The 24,575-nt window shown below is 42.8% G+C and overlaps 2 protein-coding genes across 2 annotated transcripts in view; both read right to left on the bottom strand.

Annotated features, from left to right (window-relative positions):
- The window catches only part of lhfpl2a (LHFPL tetraspan subfamily member 2a), a 36,428-nt gene extending 32,133 nt beyond the window's left edge, over positions 1-4,295 (bottom strand). Inside the window, exon 1 of the mRNA XM_070924892.1 lies at positions 4,214-4,295. The gene's annotated coding sequence lies outside the window, so the exon portion shown is untranslated. The remainder of the gene's footprint in view (positions 1-4,213) is intronic.
- A 5,917-nt stretch (positions 4,296-10,212) lies between these two features.
- LOC139301047 (arylsulfatase B-like) lies at positions 10,213-24,094 on the bottom strand. Its single transcript, XM_070924309.1, has 8 exons — positions 23,834-24,094; positions 22,848-23,034; positions 22,053-22,243; positions 21,749-21,956; positions 18,379-18,622; positions 17,134-17,204; positions 12,443-12,574; positions 10,213-11,024 (listed from the first exon to the last, which is right to left on the bottom strand). Exons 1-8 carry the CDS (start codon positions 24,092-24,094, stop codon positions 10,759-10,761), a joined length of 1,560 nt encoding a protein of 519 aa, XP_070780410.1. The 3' UTR covers positions 10,213-10,758.
- Positions 24,095-24,575: the final 481 nt, after the last annotated feature.

The raw sequence follows: 24,575 nt of genomic DNA on the forward strand, positions 1-24,575 counted from the left end.
CTGAAGTGAATGTTGGACACAACCGGCAGAGTTTAATGAGCCTGCAGTTGCTCAGGGACTATATGAAGTGCTGGAGGCCATGCAGCTGCAAAACCCACCGTCCGTCTGCCCTGAATTCCCCTGAGACTGACCCCCAGCTCGCCACAAAGGAACAAAACCCACTGCAGATTCTTTCTCCTCATTTCACCCGACAGGAGGGTCCTACCCCCTATCTCTGCCCCTCAAAGAGTCATTCACGTCTTTGGATGTCTCTTTCTTTGTAGGGGAGGTTAAGTTCCACACAAGTCTAGCCTGACAGAGTAGACAAGTGTAGGGTGAGGGCTTTGTTATTGTGAGGACCCCACCCTGCTGGTATTCCAGTAAACAGCAGGCTTTAGAGCTGCTGGAGGTAGATGCACCCAAGAGCGGCTCATCCCACAGGGGGGGGGGGAAGTGTGATTAGCTCCAGCGCTGCCTAATCTAATCAGTGTGCATGACTGCCCCACAGCGTAGCATGGAGGGTGAGGGGGGGGGCACGTAGAAAGTTTCGTCAAGTACCATTCAGAGGGCTAACAGAACAGGAGGCCACATGGGAAAAGGTCATCACATAAAGGCTGCTGGACACCGTCACATTTCACATGGACGCGACACGGTTTCAGCTCTTGTTCTGAGCTCCGACGGGCTGTAAAACGACGGTAACTCACTGCAGGTGCCACGAAAAGTGAAAACGGTCGATCCAACAAGCAGATGCACCCACATGAAGAGCGGAGGGACACTAGCTAGGGCTCGGGGCTGGGTAATTAATGGGAAAGTTACACTAACTGACCTTATTTCAGTCATCTAACTGCGTGGGCCAAAGTAGACAACGAGTTGGAGTCCGCTGTGTGGGATCACTTCATATACTTCATAACACAAGCCCTAAATGTACCACTATTATTGAAATCTAACTGTTATATGACTTATTTTGATATTAATGATCTGTTCAAATTCAAAATTAACAATGCACAAGCACAACTGGATATAAGGTGTATAAGTGGATAAAGGCAGGGCAGCCGAGGCACCGTAAATAAACCAAACAACATAAATTCTGCAATGCGGTTAAGGTTATGGCTGGCTTTGTAGGTTACGTTCAATGTAATTCAAGCGATTTACATTAGTTCGAATTAGTTCAAACTTAATTTTGTGACAAACCTCAAGACAGACAACAGTGTAAAATGTCCGAGAACAAAGCCTCTCGGATGCCTTTCTCCTCCTCTGTATTTGCAGACTGTGACACAGACTTTTCCATAAAAAAAAAAAAAGAAACAAACTCGGACACACGGCTGCTTTTAATTCACTCAGAAAATACTCCTTTAAGAAGCTTGGAATGGAAAACCTTATAACGTAATGTGACCCAGTTAAGATTTGTCTGAATTTTAAGAGTCTTCCTCGCATTACGTCAATTTTACAGCCAAATAAACAATCTTCGGGGTAACAAGACGCGTATTAAAAAGTTACTCTGTGATGTGTTGGTTTCATTAGAGCACTTCCTGGATGCTCCTGTTGAACGTTTTATTGGCCGCACTCGTTGAGAAACAAAAGGACACCGTGGGATGAAATCATGACCAGAAAAAAAAAAAAGAAAAGAAAGACGCTGATTGTCAAAAACAGATGTTGCTGGGAAAGTGAATATTCTACGTCCATGTGTAACAGTTACAGTAGTCTGAGGAAATACGATGCAAATAAACCAGCCTTGTTATCAGGGCCATCTACACTGGAGGATATCCACAGCAGGGCTTTGCTGTAAAAAACTGTATTCCAGATGTTAGTCCCAGCCGGCCGGAGTCATCTGGTTTAACCTCTGACACAAGAGCAGCCGTTCAATTAGTGGATTTCACACTGTGGTCACGGTGACACTACGGTGCCGCCTTTGGTTTCAAGCACACACCGATAGTGTCCGATCTCCATCAGCAGACCACTCAGCGGTATTTACACTCATAGACGCAGTAAAGTAAGTAAGTTTGTTCAGGATCCAAAATGCGTGGAGAAGATGTAGATCAAATCCTCCACCAAAAGTAGCCCTCATTCCAGGAGAAATGTACTGACCAATCCCATAAACTGCAGCCAGCATCCTGGATTAATGACAAAAGCGCTGCCATCAAAGCTGGAGACAGACAGCACGAAAGGCAGATGCTGTGGTCTGCACGAATGGGTTAGCAGTTAAACTTTTGTTTTATTTTATTTATTTTTTTTGGTAACATGCATTGAAAGTATCATCTGCACCGAGGCTGGTGATATTTCTTTTCCATGCTTTGAAAGTTTACCATTCTGTTTAAGAAAGGAAAAGAAAAAACAAACATAAAAAGACGTTTACCAAAGCATCTGTGCTGCCAGGCTGCCAAAGAGAGAGAGAGAGACACGCATGTACTTTGCTTTTCTTGTGGCCTTAACGGAGGGAAAGGAGCGTCCTGCAGGGTCGTAATGAATGAACCCCAGGCTTTCTTTAATGGGCCAAACACGGAGCCCTGAGGGACCACGTGCACTGGCACATGAGCTCAAAACCACCGGCAGTCCCCGACCAATCCAACCAACCGCCATCTTTAATGCCAGTCGGTGATGACCTAAGCATCATTAAACATCTGAAGCTCAGTTGCATGTCTGTAAAAAAAAAATAAATAAATAAATAAATTACAAAGAAATGGCTCAAGCTAATTACAGAATATAGACTCGTGACCGAGACCACGCAGCGGCTGTAACCTCACGGCTGGTCGTGAAGTGACAACAATACAGCGAAGAACAATACAGCACATTCAATGTACAGCTGACATCTATAGTGTTCATCTACTAGCAGAGAGAGCAAACTCCACGTGGAAAAAGACAGTTCATATGGTTCTGATCTTTCCTACCACAATGAATCAGTGACTGAGGTTTGGAAGAAAAATACTACGTCTCTCATGAACACTGCGTCCATTAAAACGCTGCAATAAAGAGCATCACACGTGGAAAAATCTCTTGTTGTTGGGAAAGACAAGGGCAGAAAAAGGCAAAGTGTTCCTGACTTTGGTTACAACGTGGTCCAGAGACTTCAGATCTATATAAAACGGTCGGCACCCCCAGGAGTCCTTTATCTTTCACGCACAAACACTGGTTTACAGGTGGGACCCGGTCTCAGGTTTACTGTTGAAACACAACGCGAAAAACAAGACAAGAATCTGTGTCGCACTTTGTCAAGACTGCTGACAAGACTTTCTCTTGAAGTTACAATAGCAGGGCAACCTTAGACCAACAATACTGACACACACACACACACACACACACACACACACACACACACACACACAAAGAGGATCAGGTGTTTGGGGTTAATGATGCTTCTGAAAGGGCTTTCATGGGAAACACGACTGTGGCTGTATGTAGACCTGAGACACATGACAGGAGATGAATTTGAGTTATCTCACAAGAAAATACAAAACAATATCGAGTTACAGCTCCTCAGTTGTGAGGATTTGTTGCTTTTCTTTGACTTATATGACAGTAAACTAAATATATTTGGGTTTTGGCCCATTGTCTTAAGCTTTGTTTACCGCTTTCTGACAGTTTATAGACCAAACAAGAGTTTTAATGTTTCATAAATGTGTCTTTTCCATCTTAAATAAAACTTTTTACTGGGCAACAATGCACCTGGAGTGACAAAATAGACGAATACAAGAAAGGAAACATGGTTTGAAGTTGGCGAGCATGCAACTGCTGCAAGTAATGAAATAATCTATTAACACCGATTAATTGGATGATAGACAGATACTTAATCAGCAACTAACTTAATAGATTAAAGTCACTTTTTAAGTGACACAGTTTCTTTGTCTTAACATGACAGTAAATTGAATATTTGGGGGTTTCTGACAACTCTGGATGACACGAGTCCGACTTAAAAGCACGTTTTCGTCCTTATATTTATCCACTCAGTCACCCATTATTATTAAATGAGTAATAATGGACTTAAATGGCAACTACGCTCCCTGAGGCGTCACACTGGATCTCATATCGCCTGGCACAGCATCAGTCTGCTCGGCTTCGCTGCCACGAGTCCCCCCCCCCCCCCCCCCAGCTCCGAGAGAAAACTGGGCTGAAAGTCACCTGAAACATCTGTAGCTGAGATTCACCAACGAAGACTTGTTTGACAGAGGACTGGTCTCTGTGATGCTAGAAGTTTTCAAAAAGGAAGAAAAAGTAAAGGAGGGTTTTCGCAGCGACTTACGTGTGAAGCTGCCGGCTGTGCGGGTTTGAAGCGGCGCCTCTGATGTCCCGCAAGCTGCAGGATCTTCTTGCGTGTTCTCTCTGCGGTTTGTGCAGTTTCAGGTTGTTTCGTTTTCTTTCCTCACTGTCTCCTCTTCATCCTCCACGTTTTCTCCGGGACCACAGACTGAAGAATGAATGGCTCCGTCCTCCTCCGCCCAGGCGGACTACTGTTGGGATGGGAGTGACTGCCCCGTTAGCCCCCTCCCTCCCCCCGCCCTCCCCCCGCCCACCAATCACCGCCGCTGCTCACACCGGACTCATGAGAATGAATTATTTATTTAATGTCACTACATGTGATCAAATACTATGTGAATGGCCACTCCTGTGGCGCTGGAGGCTGTGAAATGTGTGAAATCAAAAGCTGCATAAAACCAGTATTTCTCAAATGAAAGTGTGGGACTGGTTCCCATGCGGGCTTCATGGGAAACACTTTCATTTCAAAGCTCTGGAAGGAGAGAACAGGGACAGATTCCCTATCCTTTACTACCAAACAGAAAGAGATAGAAAGAAGACTGCAGAGGAACCTCTTCAGTATCCCACATGCAGCAGTGGAAAGTACATTTACTCAAGTACTGCACTTAAGTACTACTTTGAGGTACTTGTAGACTACTTGACATTGCTTTGCCCTTACAAGTTTTAGTATATGATGCCGAAGCTACTCAACTCAGCAGCTGGTACTTCAGTATCAACTGATGTTCTTTGTAACGAGCTGTAAACACACAACGCTGATATATTATCACCTTAAACAGCTGATGGCAAACATGTTAGCAAACACAGCCATGTTTCTGTCCACCTGATCAATCTGAGTCCAATGTTCAGTCTCCTCTTTCTGTTTGTGGCCTCCACTGAACCCCTGAGGGAAATATCTCAGCTGCTAAAAAGCTCCACCACGTTCACCGGCTAGTTTCTAGAGCTTTCTCTCTGAAACAGCGCTGACGGGAGCAGCGAGAGTGAACTCAAACAGTAAAGTAGAGGGCCGTAAAGTCCAAAACAATGAGCCGAAAGAGGCTAAATGGCTCCATAGAGCTGCAGAGTCAGGTGATGATTCTCCGTGGGTTCACTGATCCACGGTTGATATAAAAATATTGATTATTGCAGCTTTAAGTAAACTGCAAATTGTCCCAATTTTAGATTTCACACGTAATGTTTGATAACAACCAGTAGACAGGACTGGACAACCTTTAGGTTTACAGCTAATGAGCTCAGAGGGACTGAAATCGACAGGAAATTAATCTGCAACTATTTTCATGATCAATTAATCATATCAGTAATTTTTCAACCAAAAATGTCAAACCCTTCTCTGGTTTCAGCTTCTCAGCTGTGATGATAAACTAACTATCTTTGGGTTTTAGGAGATTACGATGAACCGAATAATCAACCAACTACATTATTGATTCCCGTGTTTTCGTCTTCCACAACAAAACAGTCAAAATCTAATTTCCTCCTTAAATGTATTAAGTGACTCATGGATTATAATTGATCGTCTGTGTGAGGCAGTTGTTGTCTCAGCGTCTCTGATTACTTCTGCTCACACAGTATTACATGGACCTTTGGGTAGTCTACATGTCACATTCTCTCTAAATCCACATCTTAACCTTTACTGGGAGGCTAACAGCTGAGCCGCAGACTCCCAGCTGAACACCAGTCCATGCAGATTGCTCACATTCTGATTCTATTCAGGCCCAACATGTCCGTCTATATGCTGCACGGCAGAAAGCCACGCTTTGCTTGTGTCCGTGCATGAACACCCATTCCGAGTCTCCTGCTAATTCAGTGGAAATATATGTCGCCTCATTTGAAGAACAGGAATGGGGCCAAACAACAACTTTTGTATATTCATGTCTGCTTTGCACGACAGCGAACGAGTGTGAATGGACTATTTTGAGACTGTTGTGACTAGGAGGGGAACAACTGGTGCCAGGACCTCGGTGCCCTCTTATTTGTGCTCCTCGGTCAGTCGAATGAGCCTTGAATGGAGTGAAAACACAGGGGAAGTCTCATGACTCGGTCTGGGAGTTTCTGGCTAAACAACTGTGCAGTTAGTGTCAATAATAACAGCCCTGATGTTATCCATCCAGTTCAGTTCCTGGGATCACCGTAACTCTGACTGACCTCCGGTTTGACAGTCAGAGTGAAAGCACAATAGAAACGCTTCTGTAATACACGACCGATTCCTGAGCTACAAGATCGGCTTCCCTATCTGAGCTCTGATTGGACTTTACACCCTAAACCAAAATCCTGCATGATTTTTTGATTTAGATTTTAGATTTTGCACTAAATAAACTGAGTGTGTAATTGTTTACTCCATATGGGGTATTAATAAAGTACTAAAGGGATTAAACTTACTTGATAATTAAAGGGTACCGTAATATTGTTACTGGGTAAAAAGACGAGATAAAATGAGGGAACACTGTTGCAATGATAGTAGTAGTAGTAGTAAAAGACCATCTATTATGTTCTGTTATATCATTAGATCATTAACAAGAACAGAAAACATACAGTATAAAGAAAAGTGTGGCGAGCTCTTCCTCTTCTCAGGCGAGGGCACAACTAAAGCCAAAGTGAAATATTTTACATTAAAGTTTGATGGTAAAGTCTGTCGGTCAGTCCGTCCGTCCACCACGTTGGTCCAGACTTAAATGTCTCAACTATTGAATGAGGTTTGGTGGAGATATTCATGTTCCCCCCCTCTGTGACTCTTCATCTATCATCGTCGTTAGGTCAAACTTTTAATTTGTCCAATAAAGCTAATGACATTCCCACCATCCTCAGCTTGTGTTTAGTGCTAATTAGCAAATGTCTGCATGCTAACACGCTATGCTAAGATGTGTTAGCAAGTACAGCCTCACAAAGACGCCAGCATGGCTGTTCAGTTTTTTTTTTTACTGAGTGAAAGTGCCACATGTTATTTGGCATAGCTATTGTGAAAGGACATAAAGCCTGTCCCTGTTTGTACCCAGTAATTAATATGTACTGGGAAATTAAAAAAGTATCTAAAGTGTAATTTATTTCTTGGTCCCACCCAAACACTTATCCCTTGTATTTCTTCCCATTCAGTTGGTGTTCCATATGTAATGTTTGCGTGTTACTGAAGATTTCTTTCAGTCCGTTTGAGGATAAGATAAGAAAAGTATAGTGAGGAACTGCTCTGCCAAAGACCTTTTATCATAACTAGAAACCACAGAGGAATCTTATCCTCTGAAGCCTTTCTGTCTGTAATCACTCTTAAAAGTGATTGTAGGAACAAGTGAGATAAGTTGCACCTTCTGCCAGATGAGCAGAAACAAAAGAAGACGAGCATCGTTATTTCATTGTTAACAATTTAAAGCGTCCAGTCTAATAATGCCTCCCTGAATGTGGTCTTCATTCTTCAATCAGGCCCCTGCTCTGTGGTGGTCTCCCGACACTGAGAGGGACTGCTGGGGACTTTTTTTTTTGTTTTGTTTTGTTTTTTTGTTAGGTGTGATGAGCTGTCGGATTTCCCCCCTTCGAGGCTCAAGGTTCAACACATTCCTGGGGCTGCACCGGTCAGTATGATTTTAATCTGTTTTCACAGGCAGGCAGCACAGACAGACACAAACTTGTTTGGAATTCCAGCCCCACTTCACTATGAGGCCTTCGGTGTCTCCTTGTGGACATACCAGAGGGGGCATCAAGGGTGGCAGCCGTCTTTTGTGTCCCACATGTGCTCGCCATGAAAACATCGGAGCCTCACGCCGGCTATCACATCTTTATACTGTCATATCTCTCAGGGGCATCGCGCTGATGACACACACACACACACACACAGCTTTGTCGCAGCTGAAAAAACAAAACGTAAAAGGGATCTGGGCGACGTCACAGCCGGCGAATCGCGGTGTTGATTCAGCGGAGGCAAATCAGAGCAGGAGTGTGTTTGCCACTCTGTGAGGCAGACTTCACAGGGCCGAGTCGAAGCGCAGGATTAAGTGTGAAAGACACACCAGAAACCACTTTGAAAAGTATGAGGAGGAGATGAGTTGTGACACCGCCGAGGCTGTTCATAATGACAAGGAGGGGACTGATATCTTGTCAGGAGGGGTGGTTCACCACAAAGGGGGTATGAGAAGTGCAAAAGCGGTCTGCAGCCGAGCTGAGAAACTCGCAGGCCTCGGTTTTAGATGAATGGCAAGCACGGGCAACGTCTAATTAAATGAACTATCCCATCATCCCCAAATGCATGAGTTTTGATTGCAGAGTAAACTAACAGAACAAGCGAGTGACAAATTTATAGCCTCAGCAATGAAAGGAGCGCTTTCTCAGAAACATTAAATAATCATGTGGTATCCTGGTAGTCGTCCTTCACCAAAAATCCCAGTTTAAATTCCATTTAACAGCCACTTTGGTAGAAAAAGGTTGGTTTTTTTTTTGGTTTTTTTTAAAACATATACACTTTCTCAAAATTAGAAACCTTAAAAATCAAGAAAATATACAAATATTTCACACACAAAAATTAAAATTTAAGCATGTGAGTGGCCTCGCACCATTGCCTTGAGCAGGCCATATGGACGGACTGCTTCTAAATAAATAATTCAGTGAAATACGAAAGCTTAAGTTCATTCTGGGCCTTGGAGACAGTAGCTTGACAAAAACAATCCCAGCTACTGAAAACTAGCAGCTACTGAGCTCAAAGACAACCGGGCAAACTCCATCCATTGATGAAGACCACGTGACACAGTCGAAAGCTCTAGAAAAAGATAGGGAGTAGACTTTTTAACATAGCTTCCAAACCTTCCTTAAAGGAATAGTTCAACATTTTGGGAAATATTATTCGCTTTTTGAGAAGATATAGTTACCACTCTCCTATCTGACAATAAATATGAAGCTATGTTAGCTTAGCTTAGCATAAAGAGTGGAAACAGGGGGAAACAGCTGGCCTGGATCTGTCTAAACGAAACAAAACTCGCCTACCAGCACCTCTAAAGCTCACTAATTAACATGTTACATCTTGTTTTTGTTTAATCCAGACAAAAAAAAAGAGTTAGTTATGGCTTTCTTGTACAGATTAAATAAACAAGATACACCGTGTTAAACAGTGAGCATTAGAGGTGGTTGCAGGCATTTTTTTACCTTTGGACAGAACCAAGCTAGCTGTTTCCCCCTGTTTCCAGTCTTTATGCTAAGCTAAGCAGTCTCCTAGTTGTAGCTTCATACTTAGCGTACAGACATGAGAGTGGTATCAATCTTCTCATCTAACTCTCAACAAGAAAGCAAGTAAGTGTGTTTTCCCAAATGTCCAACTCTTCCTATGCTGCTAGACTACCTCAGTTAGAGCTTATTATTTCATAAGACATAACTAACCTGCTAATGTCAAATGGCTTTACGGCTCCACTGTTTTCCACAGTAACCAGCATTGTTGTTGGCCTCGCTCAGCCGCCAATCACTTCACATGGCAGGTTAAGGGTCACAGCCGACATTAGGACCGGGCCGCCCACTCTCTGCAGGGAGCATTTCCTGTGGTAGTCTGCATGCTGCTGCCAGCGGGAGGTCAATCACCAAGGGGGCAAAGGTCAAAGAGGGTGTATGTATTAAGGAAATTAGTTTCTCCCGCTTTGATTCCCAATATGCAAATTATCCCTTTGGAAATACCTGATACCTTTTAGTGTATTTGTTTTCTTTCATGTGGAGATTAACGGGTGAGACAACACAGCACGCCAGAAGATATTTCACCACAACTCTATCTAAATCACCTCTGTGAGAACTGTACATTCACGAATGACTGGCACGTGGGAGTTATTGCCGGAGCCATAACATGAGGGATACCTGAGGTGCGCAAGAAATTCCTCACATTTTCAACCTCTAAACAGAAATACACTGCGAACCTATTTAGCACCTAATCGCTAACTTTAAGGCAACTGGGAGGGAAACAAGTAGCCTAAAAGAAGGACTTGTAATTAGCTGAATATTAAGATTTTAAAAACACAACATTTTAACCTCTTTATTGGGAATTTTTTGGACACTTCTTAAGCTTCAACCAGTAGGCACGTACGAATATGTGGTGTGCACAACTGATAAAAACCAAAAAACGTAAAAGTACAATGCTTCAAAAGCTCAAAATACCTTCAAAAAAAAGACACCACAGTTTGGTGGAATATGAATATAGTGAATTATTTCTTTTGGGTTTAAAATCAGCCCGTTATTTCTGTGTGGCTTTGTGTTTGACACGTACAAGGAGCCTGCAGCTTCTCATCAGTAGATAAATTAAGTGCAAATGCCTGAAACAGCAGGGACATAGTCTTTACAAATCAGCAGCATGTGTAGCTTTACGCTATCGCTTTAACTAAACCTCTGACAGCATTTCAGAGCTGGGACACAGACATCAATAATAACGGCAGTGTTTGAAATGATTGTGTGGTGGATTGAGCTGTCTTTTAGTTGACAGACATTACATTTTTAAAAAATTAATTCTTCTCCACAGAAGAGATTCTTGCTGTTTGTAATTCATAGTAAACAAAATGCTGCAACCGTCGTCAATGTCATTGCCATCTAAGCCCAGGGCCCCCAGGCTCCTGTGGGGCCCGGGTCACATCTGGGGTCATCAGCTGGGAAGTTTATCGGCAAAGCACTTTTCTGGTGTTGGTGGAGCCTACTGAGGAGATACTCCACTACTGTGGGGAACTGATTGGATACTTCATTCCTCTCCTCTGGATCTTTTTCTATGTCGAACAGCATTACGGACTTCAGTGGATCCACCTCGTAGGGGCTCGACTCAGAGCTGTTGTCGCCGGGCCGGGGGAACCAAATGTCACAACCTGGAGGAAATAAGATGAAGGACATTAGCAGTAGTGGTGGAAGGTAACAAAGTACTGCATTTGAGTACGCTTCTGAGGTACTTGTACTGTACTTGAGTATTTCCAGTTAATGCTACTTTGTGCTTCTACGGCACTACATTTCAGCTACAGCAGCGATTAACATTTAAAAATATATATAATAAGCCTCTAAAACAGAATGCCTTGTTAAAGATTAAATCAGTGGCTCTCAACATTTTTGGCTTGTGAAGTCTTATAAAAGAATTTGAGTCCAGTTGTGTCTCCTTGTCATGTTTCAGAGGTCTACGAGTTGTTAACAGTTCCACCAAAGTGACATCTCCCCTCTAAACTTTGTTTGTTTGTTGTTCTTTCTTTCCTCCTTAATCATCTCTCGACCTGTCAGTTTTCTCTTGTGGCCCTTTGGTTGGGAACCACTAGACTAAACGTGCTACCTGTATATAAAGTAGTTAAAACTGGCTAACTGTATATGAAGTAGTTAAAACTGGCTAACTGTATAAAGTAGTTAAAACTGGCTAACTGTATAAAGTAGTTAAAACTGGCTAACTGTATATAAAGTAGTTAAAACTGGCTACCTGTATAAAGTAGTTAAAACTGGCTACCTGTATATAAAGTAGTTAAAACTGGCTAACTGTATAAAGTAGTTAAAACTGGCTACCTGTATATAAAGTAGTTAAAACTGGCTACCTGTATATGAAGTAGTTAAAACTGGCTAACTGTATATAAAGTAGTTAAAACTGGCTACCTGTATATAAAGTAGTTAAAACTGGCTACCTGTATATGAAGTAGTTAAAACTGGCTAACTGTATATAAAGTAGTTAAAACTGGCTACCTGTATATGAAGTAGTTAAAACTGGCTAACTGTATATAAAGTAGTTAAAACTGGCTAACTGTATATAAAGTAGTTAAAACTGGCTACCTGTATATAAAGTAGTTAAAACTGGCTAACTGCATATGAAGTAGTTAAAACTAGTTAAATATATATAAAGTAGTTAAAACTTGATGACTGTATAAAAAGTAGTTAAAACTAGCTAGCTGTATTGAAAGTAGTTAAAACTAGCTAGCTGTATTTAAAGTAGTTAAAACTAGATAACTGTATATAAAGTAGTTAAAACTGGCTACCTGTATATAAAGTACTTAAAACTGTCTCCATCACAAGCTCAGATATAATAAAATATCATGACATTTTTCTATGTAGCTTTTACTTTTGATACTTAAAGTACATTTTGCTGATAATACATACTTTCACTTAAATAGGATTTTGAATGCAGGGCTTTTACTTAAGTAAAAAGGATCTTGTGCCACCACTGATTAGCAGAGATAAGAAGTGACTGTGCATAAGTGTGCTTGATTTTGACCCACTTAGACTAAACATGTCATTACGGGTGGCAGAAGATACTGACCTGGGTAGCCAGTCAGCAGCTTCCAGTTCGAGGATCGAATGGCGGCGTGAATGGACACATTGAAGCCGGACTTGGCCCAGGAGCCTCTGCTGACCACCTGAGCCAAACTTAACCGACGCTCCATGCCAGGACCTGCAGAGAGCAGAGGACAGAGCTGATCATGGAGGTCATCCATTTTTTATTTTTTAAAGCAGAAACTGCTGATTAAGATAATATTAGACTACCTCTGGATACAAAACGCCCTCTGTGGATGTCTATGTAAACCATACGAGTAGGTAGACTGGCACCAAATTTCGGTGCATACCTAGAAATCACAGTATCAAGTGAAGGTGTGAAAATAAATATACCAATAACAGAGACCTCTTTTTGTGCTGTAAAAATCACAAAAACAGCGACACAGCAGGAATTGAGTGCTTCAAAACAATCCTCCCCTTTAAGAACAGAAATTGTTGTATGTATGAATTTCCTCAAACACATGGAAATTTTTTCGGGCTGGAGGAATTTGACAAATATGGTGGTAATGTGGTCAACTCAGCACCACTCTTTCATTTCTGCCAAGCACAATGAATAATTTGCCATTACTGCAGTTGGGCAGATTTGAAAAACTGTAAGCAAATGAGGAACAAGGGTCACAGTTACCGACTGGCATCATTTTACCAGTTTCATGAGGCAAAAGTAAATAATTTATCCTTGTTCTGAGGGTGTCCAGACATTTCTGCAGCCTCCTGCCATGGGCTATTTCAGTTCTTACGGAAAATATCTCCCAGAAGTGAGCACGCTTTTCTGAGGAGATCTGGCCTTGAGGGTATTCTCAGGTTCATGCCGTGGTTGACCCCGACAATATGGTCCTGATTAGACAGATTTGCAAGTAATTTCATCGTCCTGACGCTGTCAAAAACAAGTATTTCCTCACATTCTTTGCATATAGACAAATCCCCACCCACACAGATCCCACGTTCCCATCGCAGCTCGTTTTTATAGAGTCGATTCAACCACAGCGACATGACTGGAGAATTAAAACATTTCCGATCTCAGCGTTTTCCGCAACCACATGATAAAAGCTTTGACATTGAGTTCTTCACTGATCATTGCGCAAAGGACATGTGGGCATCTTAATTGTTCTCACATGCATTAAGCTGGGCTGCTCACTGCAGAGGGATCCCTTATCACCGATTTGAGTAAACAACAGACTTGCAAACTGAGGCCTTGACATTATACCAGACTCAGGTGTTAACGCCGTTATGTAAGCAGGTGGGATGATAAATGACTTTTTGGGCTTCGTGAACATCAGGGTTAGATTTATTTACTTCTTCCGCTCGTGCTTTTTTAAGAAAAAGTGCCTAAAAGCCCAACACACACTGTCCATTTCTTATATTTAATCTTTGCATGAACACAAGAGCTCTCGAAGCCGGCCTTTGTCATCTGGATCCACAGCAGGAGAATCCACAAACGGGCTCAAGAGAAGGGAGGGAGGGGAGGAGGAGGAGGGGGAGGAACAGTGGGACGAGACCCTCAGAGAGCAGAAGAGTATGGAGGGGAAATTTGGGGGTGATTTAAGGGTTGGGCCACGTCCATGGTTTCTCTCTCTCTCGACAGGCGAGGAGTTCAGGGACTCTCTGTGACCCATTTAGTCGGGATCCCTCTTCTCACACAGTGAAAGCAAAGACGGGGGATTTTGAAAAAGCATCTTGAAAGGAGAAAGTATGTAAAAGGGACGAGGGCTTTTCATGAGCTAAATAGAGAAACCGAAAGAAGCATGAAGAGAGACCGGGAGAAAGAGCCGGGTCTCAAAGAGAGGCTGGGTTAATAGGAAAGAGGGGAAGAAAGGAGAGAGGAAGCAGGAATCTCAGGCTGGAATGCATCAGGAGGAGCCGGCTGTCACTGCGGTGGCTGACAATAAAGACTCAAACATAAAAACGTGAAAGCTTGTAAAGAAGCAGTGTTGTTCTCAACTTAACATCCAAATGATTTAGATGGTAAGGACCAATAGGAAACTGGCTGAGGCTGTATAAACAGTCATGTCTCTAAAATGTGATAAATCGGTGACAGAAGTGGTTCTTGGTTTCTTTGTTTACTTTTTTAGATGAGAGAGTAGGCGATCATTTCATTCATTTCTTGTCATTGTCACTTGTGTAATGGGTGTGATGTAAAAGAGGCCGCTCGTAGTGACAAATCCACAGAGAATTATCTGCAGCTTCTGCAGTTTTCAGTCTCCGTGGAGCTTTTCAGCGTCTTTCAGCTCATTGTTTTGCTTTTACATCCCGCAATTTGAATGTGAACGACCAAAACGCATGCTACAACAAATTTAGCAACTAGCTAAAGAACATAATGGAGCTTTTAGCAGCTAAAGATCCAGATATTTCTCTCAGTAATCTCAGTAAAAACAGAGCTAAGAGGGGAGTGGCTATTTAACTTAAATTCACCGGGTGGCCAGAAAGACTCTATCTGCTGCATGTGTACTGTATACAGGCAACCGTTGGCTAACATGGTCACCATATCAACTTTACAAGGAGATAATACATCGGCCTTTTGTTATACGGCTCGTTCCGCTGCACGCAACGGGACGAAAGAAATCAATTAATGCTGCTTTAAACCTTAAAAAAGGTCAAGAAGAATCGACCCCTCTGGTGTAGGACAAGCTTGTCGCTATGTTTCTGTAACCTGACCATTTGTAACTTTACATTATGTTAATTACGTAATATACCCCTTCTCTCTCGATGTGGAATGACCAATTCCCCATCCACGGTAGTCCTTCTTCTAACTAAGGGTCCTGTTGTGCTCAATCAGTACAGGTGATAGACTCCAGCAAACCCCCAATAATAGTTTAAAGCTTTAGAAATTATACTACAGTGCCACATATGGTACCGATCAGTAATAATTAGTCTTCTACCAACGCTGCTACATGCTAGAAGAGAAGAAAACCACTGAACTTCAAGGAGATAAATGTTATATCTTTATGGTAAATCAAATGGTGCGCATCTATTCTCACGACGACCCATTATGTGCCCATTATGGTACATCTGTGAATCATTTCAGTACAAAAATGTACTCCTCCTACACCTCTACTATTTTTGAATGTGTAACTGAGGAGCAGAATCCTCCACAAAGTCAGAAATAGTGGCCTCAGACCAGGACCAGGACCACCTAATATTAAGTGGTTTAGACAAGAATGAGATCTCTCCACTGTGTCCGACAGCAGGGGGGAAAAAAGCAGTCACAAGACCTATTTCCTGGAAACCTACAATCTCAGTTTAAACTGTAAGCACACACACACCCTGACCCTGGAACGTCAACTATCTCACATTTCAACACTGATTACAGTTCCAACCTTGTGTTATCAGCATTCCTCAGATGAAAACAGGATAACAAACACCATTTTACGGAGGTACAGTAATCACAAAAAAACACAAGTAAACTGTGAGAGAAAATAAAAGCTAATTCATAAAATGTTCTTTAACAACTCAGATAACCTTCGTACTCAAGTGGAAGAAATCTAATTTTCATTTCATTTAGAAATAACGAATCATGAAATTTAAAGCAACACGTGTACACAGTTCATAAAACGGTGATAATCCCGACACCATGTGAGACCAGATTCCTCATAAACTCTTAATCCACTCAAACAAATTTCAAACACTCATAATAAACATAACGTGGACTCCTAATACGCTAACGTGAGTTTAGTCAAATGTTACGTAACAATGCTATTCTTAGGCCCCAGTCTGCTTTGACTTGACTTAATTGGATTCACGTCGTCTGGTGTTTGGGAATAGCGGCTCAAGCAATGAGCCCTTGATACTCGTGGTGATGCTGGGAAGAGAGAGGAAACAGTATCATGAATGCTTCATCATATTGTTATCTCTGGCAGATCAATAATGGTTCAAATGGTCTGAACTGGCCAAGAGTTTGCATGTGCTTCACTTATCTGTACGGGTTTCCTCCCCCAGTCCAAGACGAGCATGCTTGGTTAACTGGTGACTCTAGATTAAATCCAGTGTGAGCTGGGATAGTCTCCACCCCCCACCCCCTACGGCCCTGCACAGGATTTATAGATGAAGGATCGATGCATGAGTTTAAACCAGTGGTTCCCGACCTGGTGAGAGGTCACCACAAGTGTGTGGGGGGGGGGGGGGGGGGGGGGGGGGGCGGTATTGCCAAATCTCTACCGGTGAACACATTTCCCACAGCTACTAACCTTTTTTTTTACTTTATGTATTATATAGCATATACTCAAAAATGTTCCATGATCTCATATGAACCTTAAAATCGGAGTTTTTATCTCAGTAAGCGGCTGATGAGGATGTTTCTCGAACAAACACAGAAGCACAAGGCATGCAGCTGCATTTGTATAAAATACACTGGATGGGAACTGAACGCTAAGTTAGCATGACTGAGTGAAATGATCTCAGCCTGTTGGCAGGATCTGCTGCTATCAATATTAAAGTGATGGGATGTCTGCAGCTTGTATTTCAAAATTCTCTCTTTGCCGGGTCTGGTTGGGAGTTTACGTACATACACAGTGTGGGAACTTGACTTTTCCCACAAATGAACCCTGCTGGAGGTATCAGGTCTTAATCTTATGTGTCCTGACGACAGTTCACACACACACACACACACACACACACACACACACACACACACACACACACACACACACACACACTATGTGACAGTGAAGAGTGTGAACTTACATGGAGCGATGTCGTTATACAGAGGGTCAATGTTGTGCAGCAGCTCCAGTCTGGGTGAGGCGAACCCTTTGCTGTAAGATAAAAAGCAGTGCAACTCTTAAACATATGGACACACAACCAACACACACACACACACACACACACACACCACGACGTCTGACTCATGCACTGTAAAATCCACTGGGATCTGTAAATGTAAACCAGCTGGCCGTTGTTCACCAGGCAGTCATATGCTCTGACCGCACTCCACCACAGAGAAAACACACTGCTCTCACTGACCACAGTGTCTGATAACACAACTAAAATAACTCGCGCTCTCTCCTGCCTGCCTACTGTTCTGGGCCTTCATTTGGTTTTAATTTCACCGGCCGAGCTGTCAGGCTGCTGTTTTCTGTAACAGGCGAGCCAATTAAAAACAAAACGAAACTGCAGGGCAGCGAAAACAAACGGCAGTTTGTGCGCTGCGTTGTTGTGTTGCTCACACGGCAACGCCGGCGCCCCGGCGGTCAGCTGACGTGCGTCAGCCAATCGAGTCAAGTGGAGGCAGTGAGTAGTAGTTTGCGGTTCAGGCTAAGCCTTGATTTTCTGCTGGGGCTCTGCTGTAGCCCTCAATTTCACCTTCTTCACTGTGTCCACATTTAGTTTACAAATATAATGTGTCAGTCAAACAGGACTCAGTGACAGCGTGTGTGACGACCCGCAGACTAACACGCAAAGGGAATCCGTGGTCAGCCAACAGCTGCATGTGACTTATTAAATCATTAACACTTACTTTGCAAAGCTGCAAACATTCAACGACAAATAATTCAATATATTACAAATAAAGGAATTACAACATCTCAGGTATGTTGCCACATAAAAGGATTTGCAGCTAAACTAATTGGCTTCTCCAATAGCAGCCTTTCATAGGTGGGGATAAGGGGGAAAAAGACAGGGATGGAAGGACTACAGATTTGTGTGAGAATGACTGATGGAATTTCCTTCTCTTTGAGCTCCCATTGCCACAGTAACAAAGGGCTTATTGAAGGAGCGGGGGCTCCTACAAGAAAAAGACGCTGGGTCAGGGAGACAGGCAGAGGGAGTTGGAGCGAGAGCGCATGGGGGAAGGATCGGAAAGAGGCACAAAGAGAGGGCAGGCTGTCAAACTCAAGAGCTGGTAGTGCTCACGCTGTAAAGGCTGACCTGCCACCCAAGAAACACTCAGCTGGGAAGTCCCAGATCAGCGGAGACAGAACAACCGCTCACCTGATTGTGTTCCACACGTTGAATCCGTCCAGTGGATTTGTAGCGTTGGTGCTCCCTCCTGCCAGGCCAACGAGTGTTGGCAGCCAATCAGAGATGTGGATTAGTTCGTGGCTGATGGTCCCGGGTTGCTTCAGTAGCGGGCTGGCGACAAATCCGACTGCCCGGATCCCTCCTTCCCACAGTGACCACTTCCTCCCTCGCAGCGGCCAGTTGCTACCACCGCAGAGCGTCTGACCTCCGTTATCTGTCCAACAAAGACAAAGATTTCAAATCAGTAAATATAAAAGTGAGATCTGGGGAGGTATCAGTGAACATAGAAACCAAACCAACATTTAAATGCAATATTTCCACAGACTGTGGATGTCGCGTACTTCCACTGAAGAAGAGGAGTGGCACAGTTGGTGGAACTATTGTTTTTAATGTTGTTTTTTTCCCGTGCAAACATTTTAACTTTCCAGGATGAAAGGTGACATCTGTGAGATCATGAAAATACATTTGAAGACATAAATAACATTTACCATTTCCACCATCTTAGCTGAATATGTTAGCATGCTAACATAAGTACAACCGAAGCTACAAATTCTTTCAGGTATTTGGACATAAACCAAAGTATTGAAAAAATTTTCATTTTAATCATGTTGCTACCTGGAAAGCGTATCACCAAAGTTATTACAATTCATCCTGAGGGGAACATGAATGTGTATAGCTGTTGAAATATTCACTTCACTTGAAACCACAAATGTGAACCTCATGGTGGCGCTAGAGGAAAACCAAAGTCAGCAGGAGAACATGTACAAAGTCCTTCTGAGAGATGTCAAGATATTTTACTGGATAAGGGAAAACTTTGACCTTCTGGTGACGCTAGAGGAAAAGTCAGAGAATCACCAAAGTCATTAAGATTCATCGTCTGGGGATCATGAATGTCTGCGTGAAATTTCATGGCGATCCATCCGGTGGATGTAGAGATATTTCAGTCTGGACGAAAGCGGTGGATCAACCAACATGGCCATCCATGGAGCCACACCGCGAGCGCGGCTAAAAACAAGTTATCTAAGACATTAAAACAATACACCAAAGCTCATCCATTTGTCTGCCCTGTTAGCCAAATGCTCCTGCATCACATCCAACCATTACACAAGTGCACACACAGGCAGTTAGACTGACTGTCATCATCCCAATGAGTCTGTCCAGTATAAACACACCTGACCAATCACATCCAGGCAGGGCTCCCCTTTCAGCAGCAGCGAGTGTCATGCAAGTCCAGGAAGTAGTCCGAACTGCTCTGGAAAAGACCGTCTGGTCCTTAATGCCTTTTCAAGCTGCTTTGGCTCTCTACAGGCCCAGTTCTCTCTTTCCCAGCCCCCCCCCAGTTTCCCTAAAGCTCTCCCGCTCATTTTGCTTACAGTAAAGTTCCCGGTGAGGCCGTCAGTTTGAAGAAAATTTCATCAAAAAGGAATTTCCAGGTTATGGCTCATTTCTTTCCTGTTAGGCCTGACACACGTGGGTCAATGCCAACAGCTCGAACATGACAAAACTTTAAGATGTGACTAATGAAGCCCCTGACAGACCTTACTCGGACTGTTTTCGCCAAGTGATGTTTATGCGTTTGTTATCTACATCCCGGTCGCATCACAGAGAGCCAAAGTCAACTGTTACATAACGCCGGTGCATCACATTGACACAGAAGCAGGAAGTATTTGGACTCAGCAGAGTCAGTGTCTGCCCGGCATATGGCTGGCTGAGTCCTTCGAGTCAGAGCCAAACAAATGTGTGGAAGAACAATGAAACGGGCCACCTACCGCAGACCACCACGGGCATAAAACAGCCTTGCACTTTACTTTCACAGCATTGTTCCTGTCTTCTAATTACCCTTTAAAAAAAACAACTAAAAATAACCCTCAAAGCAGTTACCTACCTGTAATTCATTAGAAGTTCCACATGTGGAAACCCGAGAGCAGGCTCATGTTTGGATGATGCTGCTCGCCCTCATCAAACGTCTATATAATGGATATTTTTCTACAGTACTTAGACTCCAGTGGTGAATATGAAGAGATGAGCCAACGAAAGTGTTCCTTCAGTGTCACTTCTTACTGTAAATCTCCACATTCTGACAAGAACCAAAAACCCCCCTATTAGAACAAACACAACAAAACAAAACACTGCTCTCTAGTGGACATCCAGAGTATTACAAAAGCTATTTTCACAGAGGTTTCATGTGCCTCGCTCTTGACCTTGTAATAAAAATGTGTTATCTAACCCTCTGATGCTTTAATTCAATAAACCCGTCACCAGACTGTCACCTGAACTCCTCTCAACCCAGGAAAACTGGCTTTGATGCGCAGTCCACGGACGCAAAATGTAATCGCTCTTTTCTTAGCACTCACCGATTTGGTTTCCAGCCTGGCACACTATCAAAGAGCTCAGACAGGAAAAAAAAAAAATAGATAAAAGCTGTGGGAAATATATAAGCATTATCCCAGAGGCGTTCACCTGATTATCCTATCTGTGTGTAATGTAATGGTAGAGGTTAACTCTACTGAAGTAAGATGGTAAATTGTTAATTACTGTATTAATATTACTGCATCACGTAGGCGGTATAATATTATACTGAACATGCTTTAACCTACTGACCTGTAACGAGGCTGAACGATCTCCACAACTGTTTGATGGACTGCCGTGAGATTTTGTGCAGACGTTCTGACCTGACACACAGCGAGGCGCACACTCAAATCAAAACTCCTCATGCAACTCGTACATTATTCAGCAGACGTTTTCCGCTGTCTTCCCTTCGCTGATTTAGAAAGGTGCCTCATCTGTTTCTGGTTTCCTGAATATGAAACGTCAAGACAACAAGGTTGCTGCTGTCGCTTTGTTTTTCTTTTTACCCTGTGTGTTTGATACGGTGGTCATTGTTAAGATTCTGTGTGTGTTTTGTTCATGTGCAGTGTAAAAGAGTATAACTTTGAAGGGTTATTCCAGAGTAGCAGCACATCACCTGTCCTTTCTCTTTAAAAGATTATTAGCGTGATAACTTGCACACACGTGTTCCCTGAGGATGATGTCTTATCATTTTAATAATACTGTGAGTTTATAGTTTGGTGTACAGACATTCTGAACCACAACAGTTTGATTTCAGAATAGTCATTAGAGGATGGATATTAATGAATTATTAATTAAGACCTTTCCTCTAGTGCCACCCTGTGGTCAGAATGTCCTCTTTGCTTTGTACACAAGACATCTCACATTTATTTTCTACTCCATAAGATAGAAATGCAGAAGATTATAACGCTTCATCACTACTTTCAGCAGCATCTTTTTGTTAGTTTGTGAAATAATGAGGTTTATCCAGCGGCTCAGTACAAAAACACACCTGTGGAGAACACCAGGATGGTGTTGTTCCAAAGTCCTCCCTGCTGCAGAGCCAGAGTGATGTTGCCCACTGCCTCGTCCATGGCCGACACCATGCCGGCATACAGCCTGCGCTGGTGGTCTTTGATAAAACTGTAGGGGGCCACGTAGCGCTCTGGCACCTGCAGGGGTGAATGGACGGCTTGCAACGCCGCATAGAGAAAGAGCGGCTGAAAGATAAAGAGAGCAATAATACATACTTTATACTACCAGTGTGTAGCATATCAATGAGGAGAGATAACTCTGTGAGTGTGTGTGCGCGTCACCTTGGTAGAGTCATGTTTTTCAATGATGCTGGTGGCCCTCTGGCTGAGCAGCTCGGTGGAATAGACTCCTTTGTATCCGCTGGCGACCTCCTCTCCGTCCCGCAGGTCCAACGCACAGCGAGTCAGGTTCAGAGCGGGGATGGGACTACAGCGGGTATGAGTGAAGTAATCCTCGCTGCCTGTCAGGTAGCCTGGAGCCCACAGCGGGCAGAGGAAAGACATTAATCCAAACATACATGTGTAATGTTTGGAATAAGGCTGCATCCTGGAGCAGAGATGCAAAGAGTCGGTACATTTCGGAAATTTTCCCAGGGAAGTTAATCACAACTTCAATATAAATATCTTACCCTTTAGTGAACTTACTTGAGGCGAAAATACACATTAAAAATGACAACCCACACTACTGCACTGTCTGACGCTTTCAGGTAACTTTTGATTATATTACTGCAGTAAATATATTTTATATGTTTATTATATTTTAGTTAACCCGCAGATAGTAGCCTAAAGCAAAGTACACAGCTTCTGCTAGTTTTTGCTAGCTAGCTGCTACCATGTGGGGTTTTAATTCATCTATTTCCATTCACTCTTTAAAACATTTATTTTATAAATCATTCACCATGGTGTCTGCGTATGATATGGTAAATACAGCCTCAGCAAATAACATTTAAATTAAAATTGTATTCCCGTTATTTCCCATTTATTCCCAGGGAAAGTTTTCCACCTTGAATAATTTTGCAACCCTTTCCTGGAGTATAACATAGTTACATCCAAGGCTTTATTCTTGATGAAATATACCAAAGTACGTGTCGAAGCCCCGCCGTGTGGGCAGACAGTCCTTCTTGTACATGCCCAGGTGCCACTTGCCCACCATGTGCGTGGCGTAGCCCGCCTCCTTCATCAGCTGGGGCAGCAGCTTCTCCTCCAGAGGAACACAGTACGGCTGACAGGGCCAGATGATCTGGTGCTGCATGCCTGTGTGGATCTGAGGAGGTTAAAAAACAAACGCATTGCGTTGGAAATGGCACAAAGCAGAAAGATGTAAGAATAAAAGGGGGAACCAACAGCTTCTGTGGTGACGGTGACGCAAACAAACGGTTCAAAATAAACGTCCGGAAACGAGGCGACTTTGTCCTCTTGTTCTACTTTCCACCAGCGTCCCCTGGAAAGTTCTTATAAATATACAACATGCCCTGGAGTTTACTTGTCATCACGATGCACTTTATGAAGTTCCTGATTAACTTCACATTCAAAGTAAATCTAATCACGATCATCAAATGAAAATTATGATCACACAGCTCCTTTTCTGTCACAGTACATGCAATTGTTGTGCGCGTGTAAAAAGTCCTGCATTCAAAATCTACTTAAGTAAAAGTCCAAAAGTATTAGCAAAATACCCTTCAAGTACAAAAAGTAAAAGTACTAATTATGCAGGATGGCACATTTTAGAATAATGCATATTATATTATCAAATTGTAATTACTGATGCATTAATATATTACTTGAATGTTGCAGCTGGTAAAAGTGGGGCTTATGTTATACTTTACATACTGCTGGGTATTTATTTATTTATTGATTAATCTGAATCTGCAAAGTAACTTAAGTTATCAACTAACTGTAGTGGAGTAAAAAGTACAATATTTGTCTCTGAACTGTAGAGGAGTAGAAACATAAAGTAGCAGAAAATGGAAATACTCAAGTAAAGTACCTCAAAATTGTATTTAAGTACAGTACTTGAGTACCTGTGAACAGCCCTGAAAATGGCAGCAGGAGGTGGATCTCACCTGGTATCTCCCAGTCATGAGCTGGTTCCTGGAGGGGGTACACAGAGGCTGAACATAGTAGTTCTCCAGGCGGACTCCTCCGGCCGACAGCTTGTCCAGGTTCGGGGTGCTGATCTCGGAGCTGTGATAGCCGACATCATACCAACCAAAGTCATCTGCCAGGACGAACACGATGTGAGGCTGCTGAGCCGCTAAAACCGCCGGAAAGCTTCGGAGGATCGCAGCTATGATGAGCGAATAAACCGACAGTGTTTTATCCATCGTCAGTTATTAGTTCTGAACTCAGCAGAGACCCGTTAGTCCAAGTAACGTTACAGTTTCTCACAAAGTAAACAAGGAAGTCCGTCAGGTTGTGTTCAACATGGCTGATATAAAGTTTAGCTAACTGGTTGTCCTAACTACATGTCCTCACTGTAATAATATCAACAACACACCATTTAATTAGTTCAATTATCTATAAAGTTCTAGCCGAAGTCTGGCTGTCACTTCCGTGTTCCGCAGATTGAAAACACTGCCTCTGGTGCAGCAGCCAATCAGATGTCTGGAAAAACAGCCAATCACGTGAATGTACGGAAGCCCAGTAACTATGTGTGATAAATGTAATGCTATAAATAAACATGCCGTTGCCGTCAGTGAACTATTAGTCGGTTAATCGATTAGTTGATCCAGAGAAAATGAATCGGCAACTATTTTGATGATTGATTAATTATTTTCAGCCACTTTTCAAGCGAAAATGTCAAAC

This window comes from Enoplosus armatus, chromosome 18 (assembly GCF_043641665.1).
Source record: "Enoplosus armatus isolate fEnoArm2 chromosome 18, fEnoArm2.hap1, whole genome shotgun sequence".
Classification (NCBI taxonomy): domain Eukaryota; kingdom Metazoa; phylum Chordata; class Actinopteri; order Centrarchiformes; family Enoplosidae; genus Enoplosus; species Enoplosus armatus.

Bases quoted from the DNA above. Each gene is read 5' to 3' on its own strand.
- LOC139301047 (XM_070924309.1), bottom strand. From the start codon at position 24,094: ATGGATAAAACACTGTCGGTTTATTCGCTCATCATAGCTGCGATCCTC. The intron at 23,035-23,833 runs GTGAGATCCACC...TAACCTCCTCAG, and splicing joins TCATGACTGGGAGATACCAG to ATCCACACAGGCATGCAGCA. The intron at 11,025-12,442 runs GTCAGTATCTTC...TATTTCCTCCAG, and splicing joins GCTGCTGACTGGCTACCCAG to GTTGTGACATTTGGTTCCCC.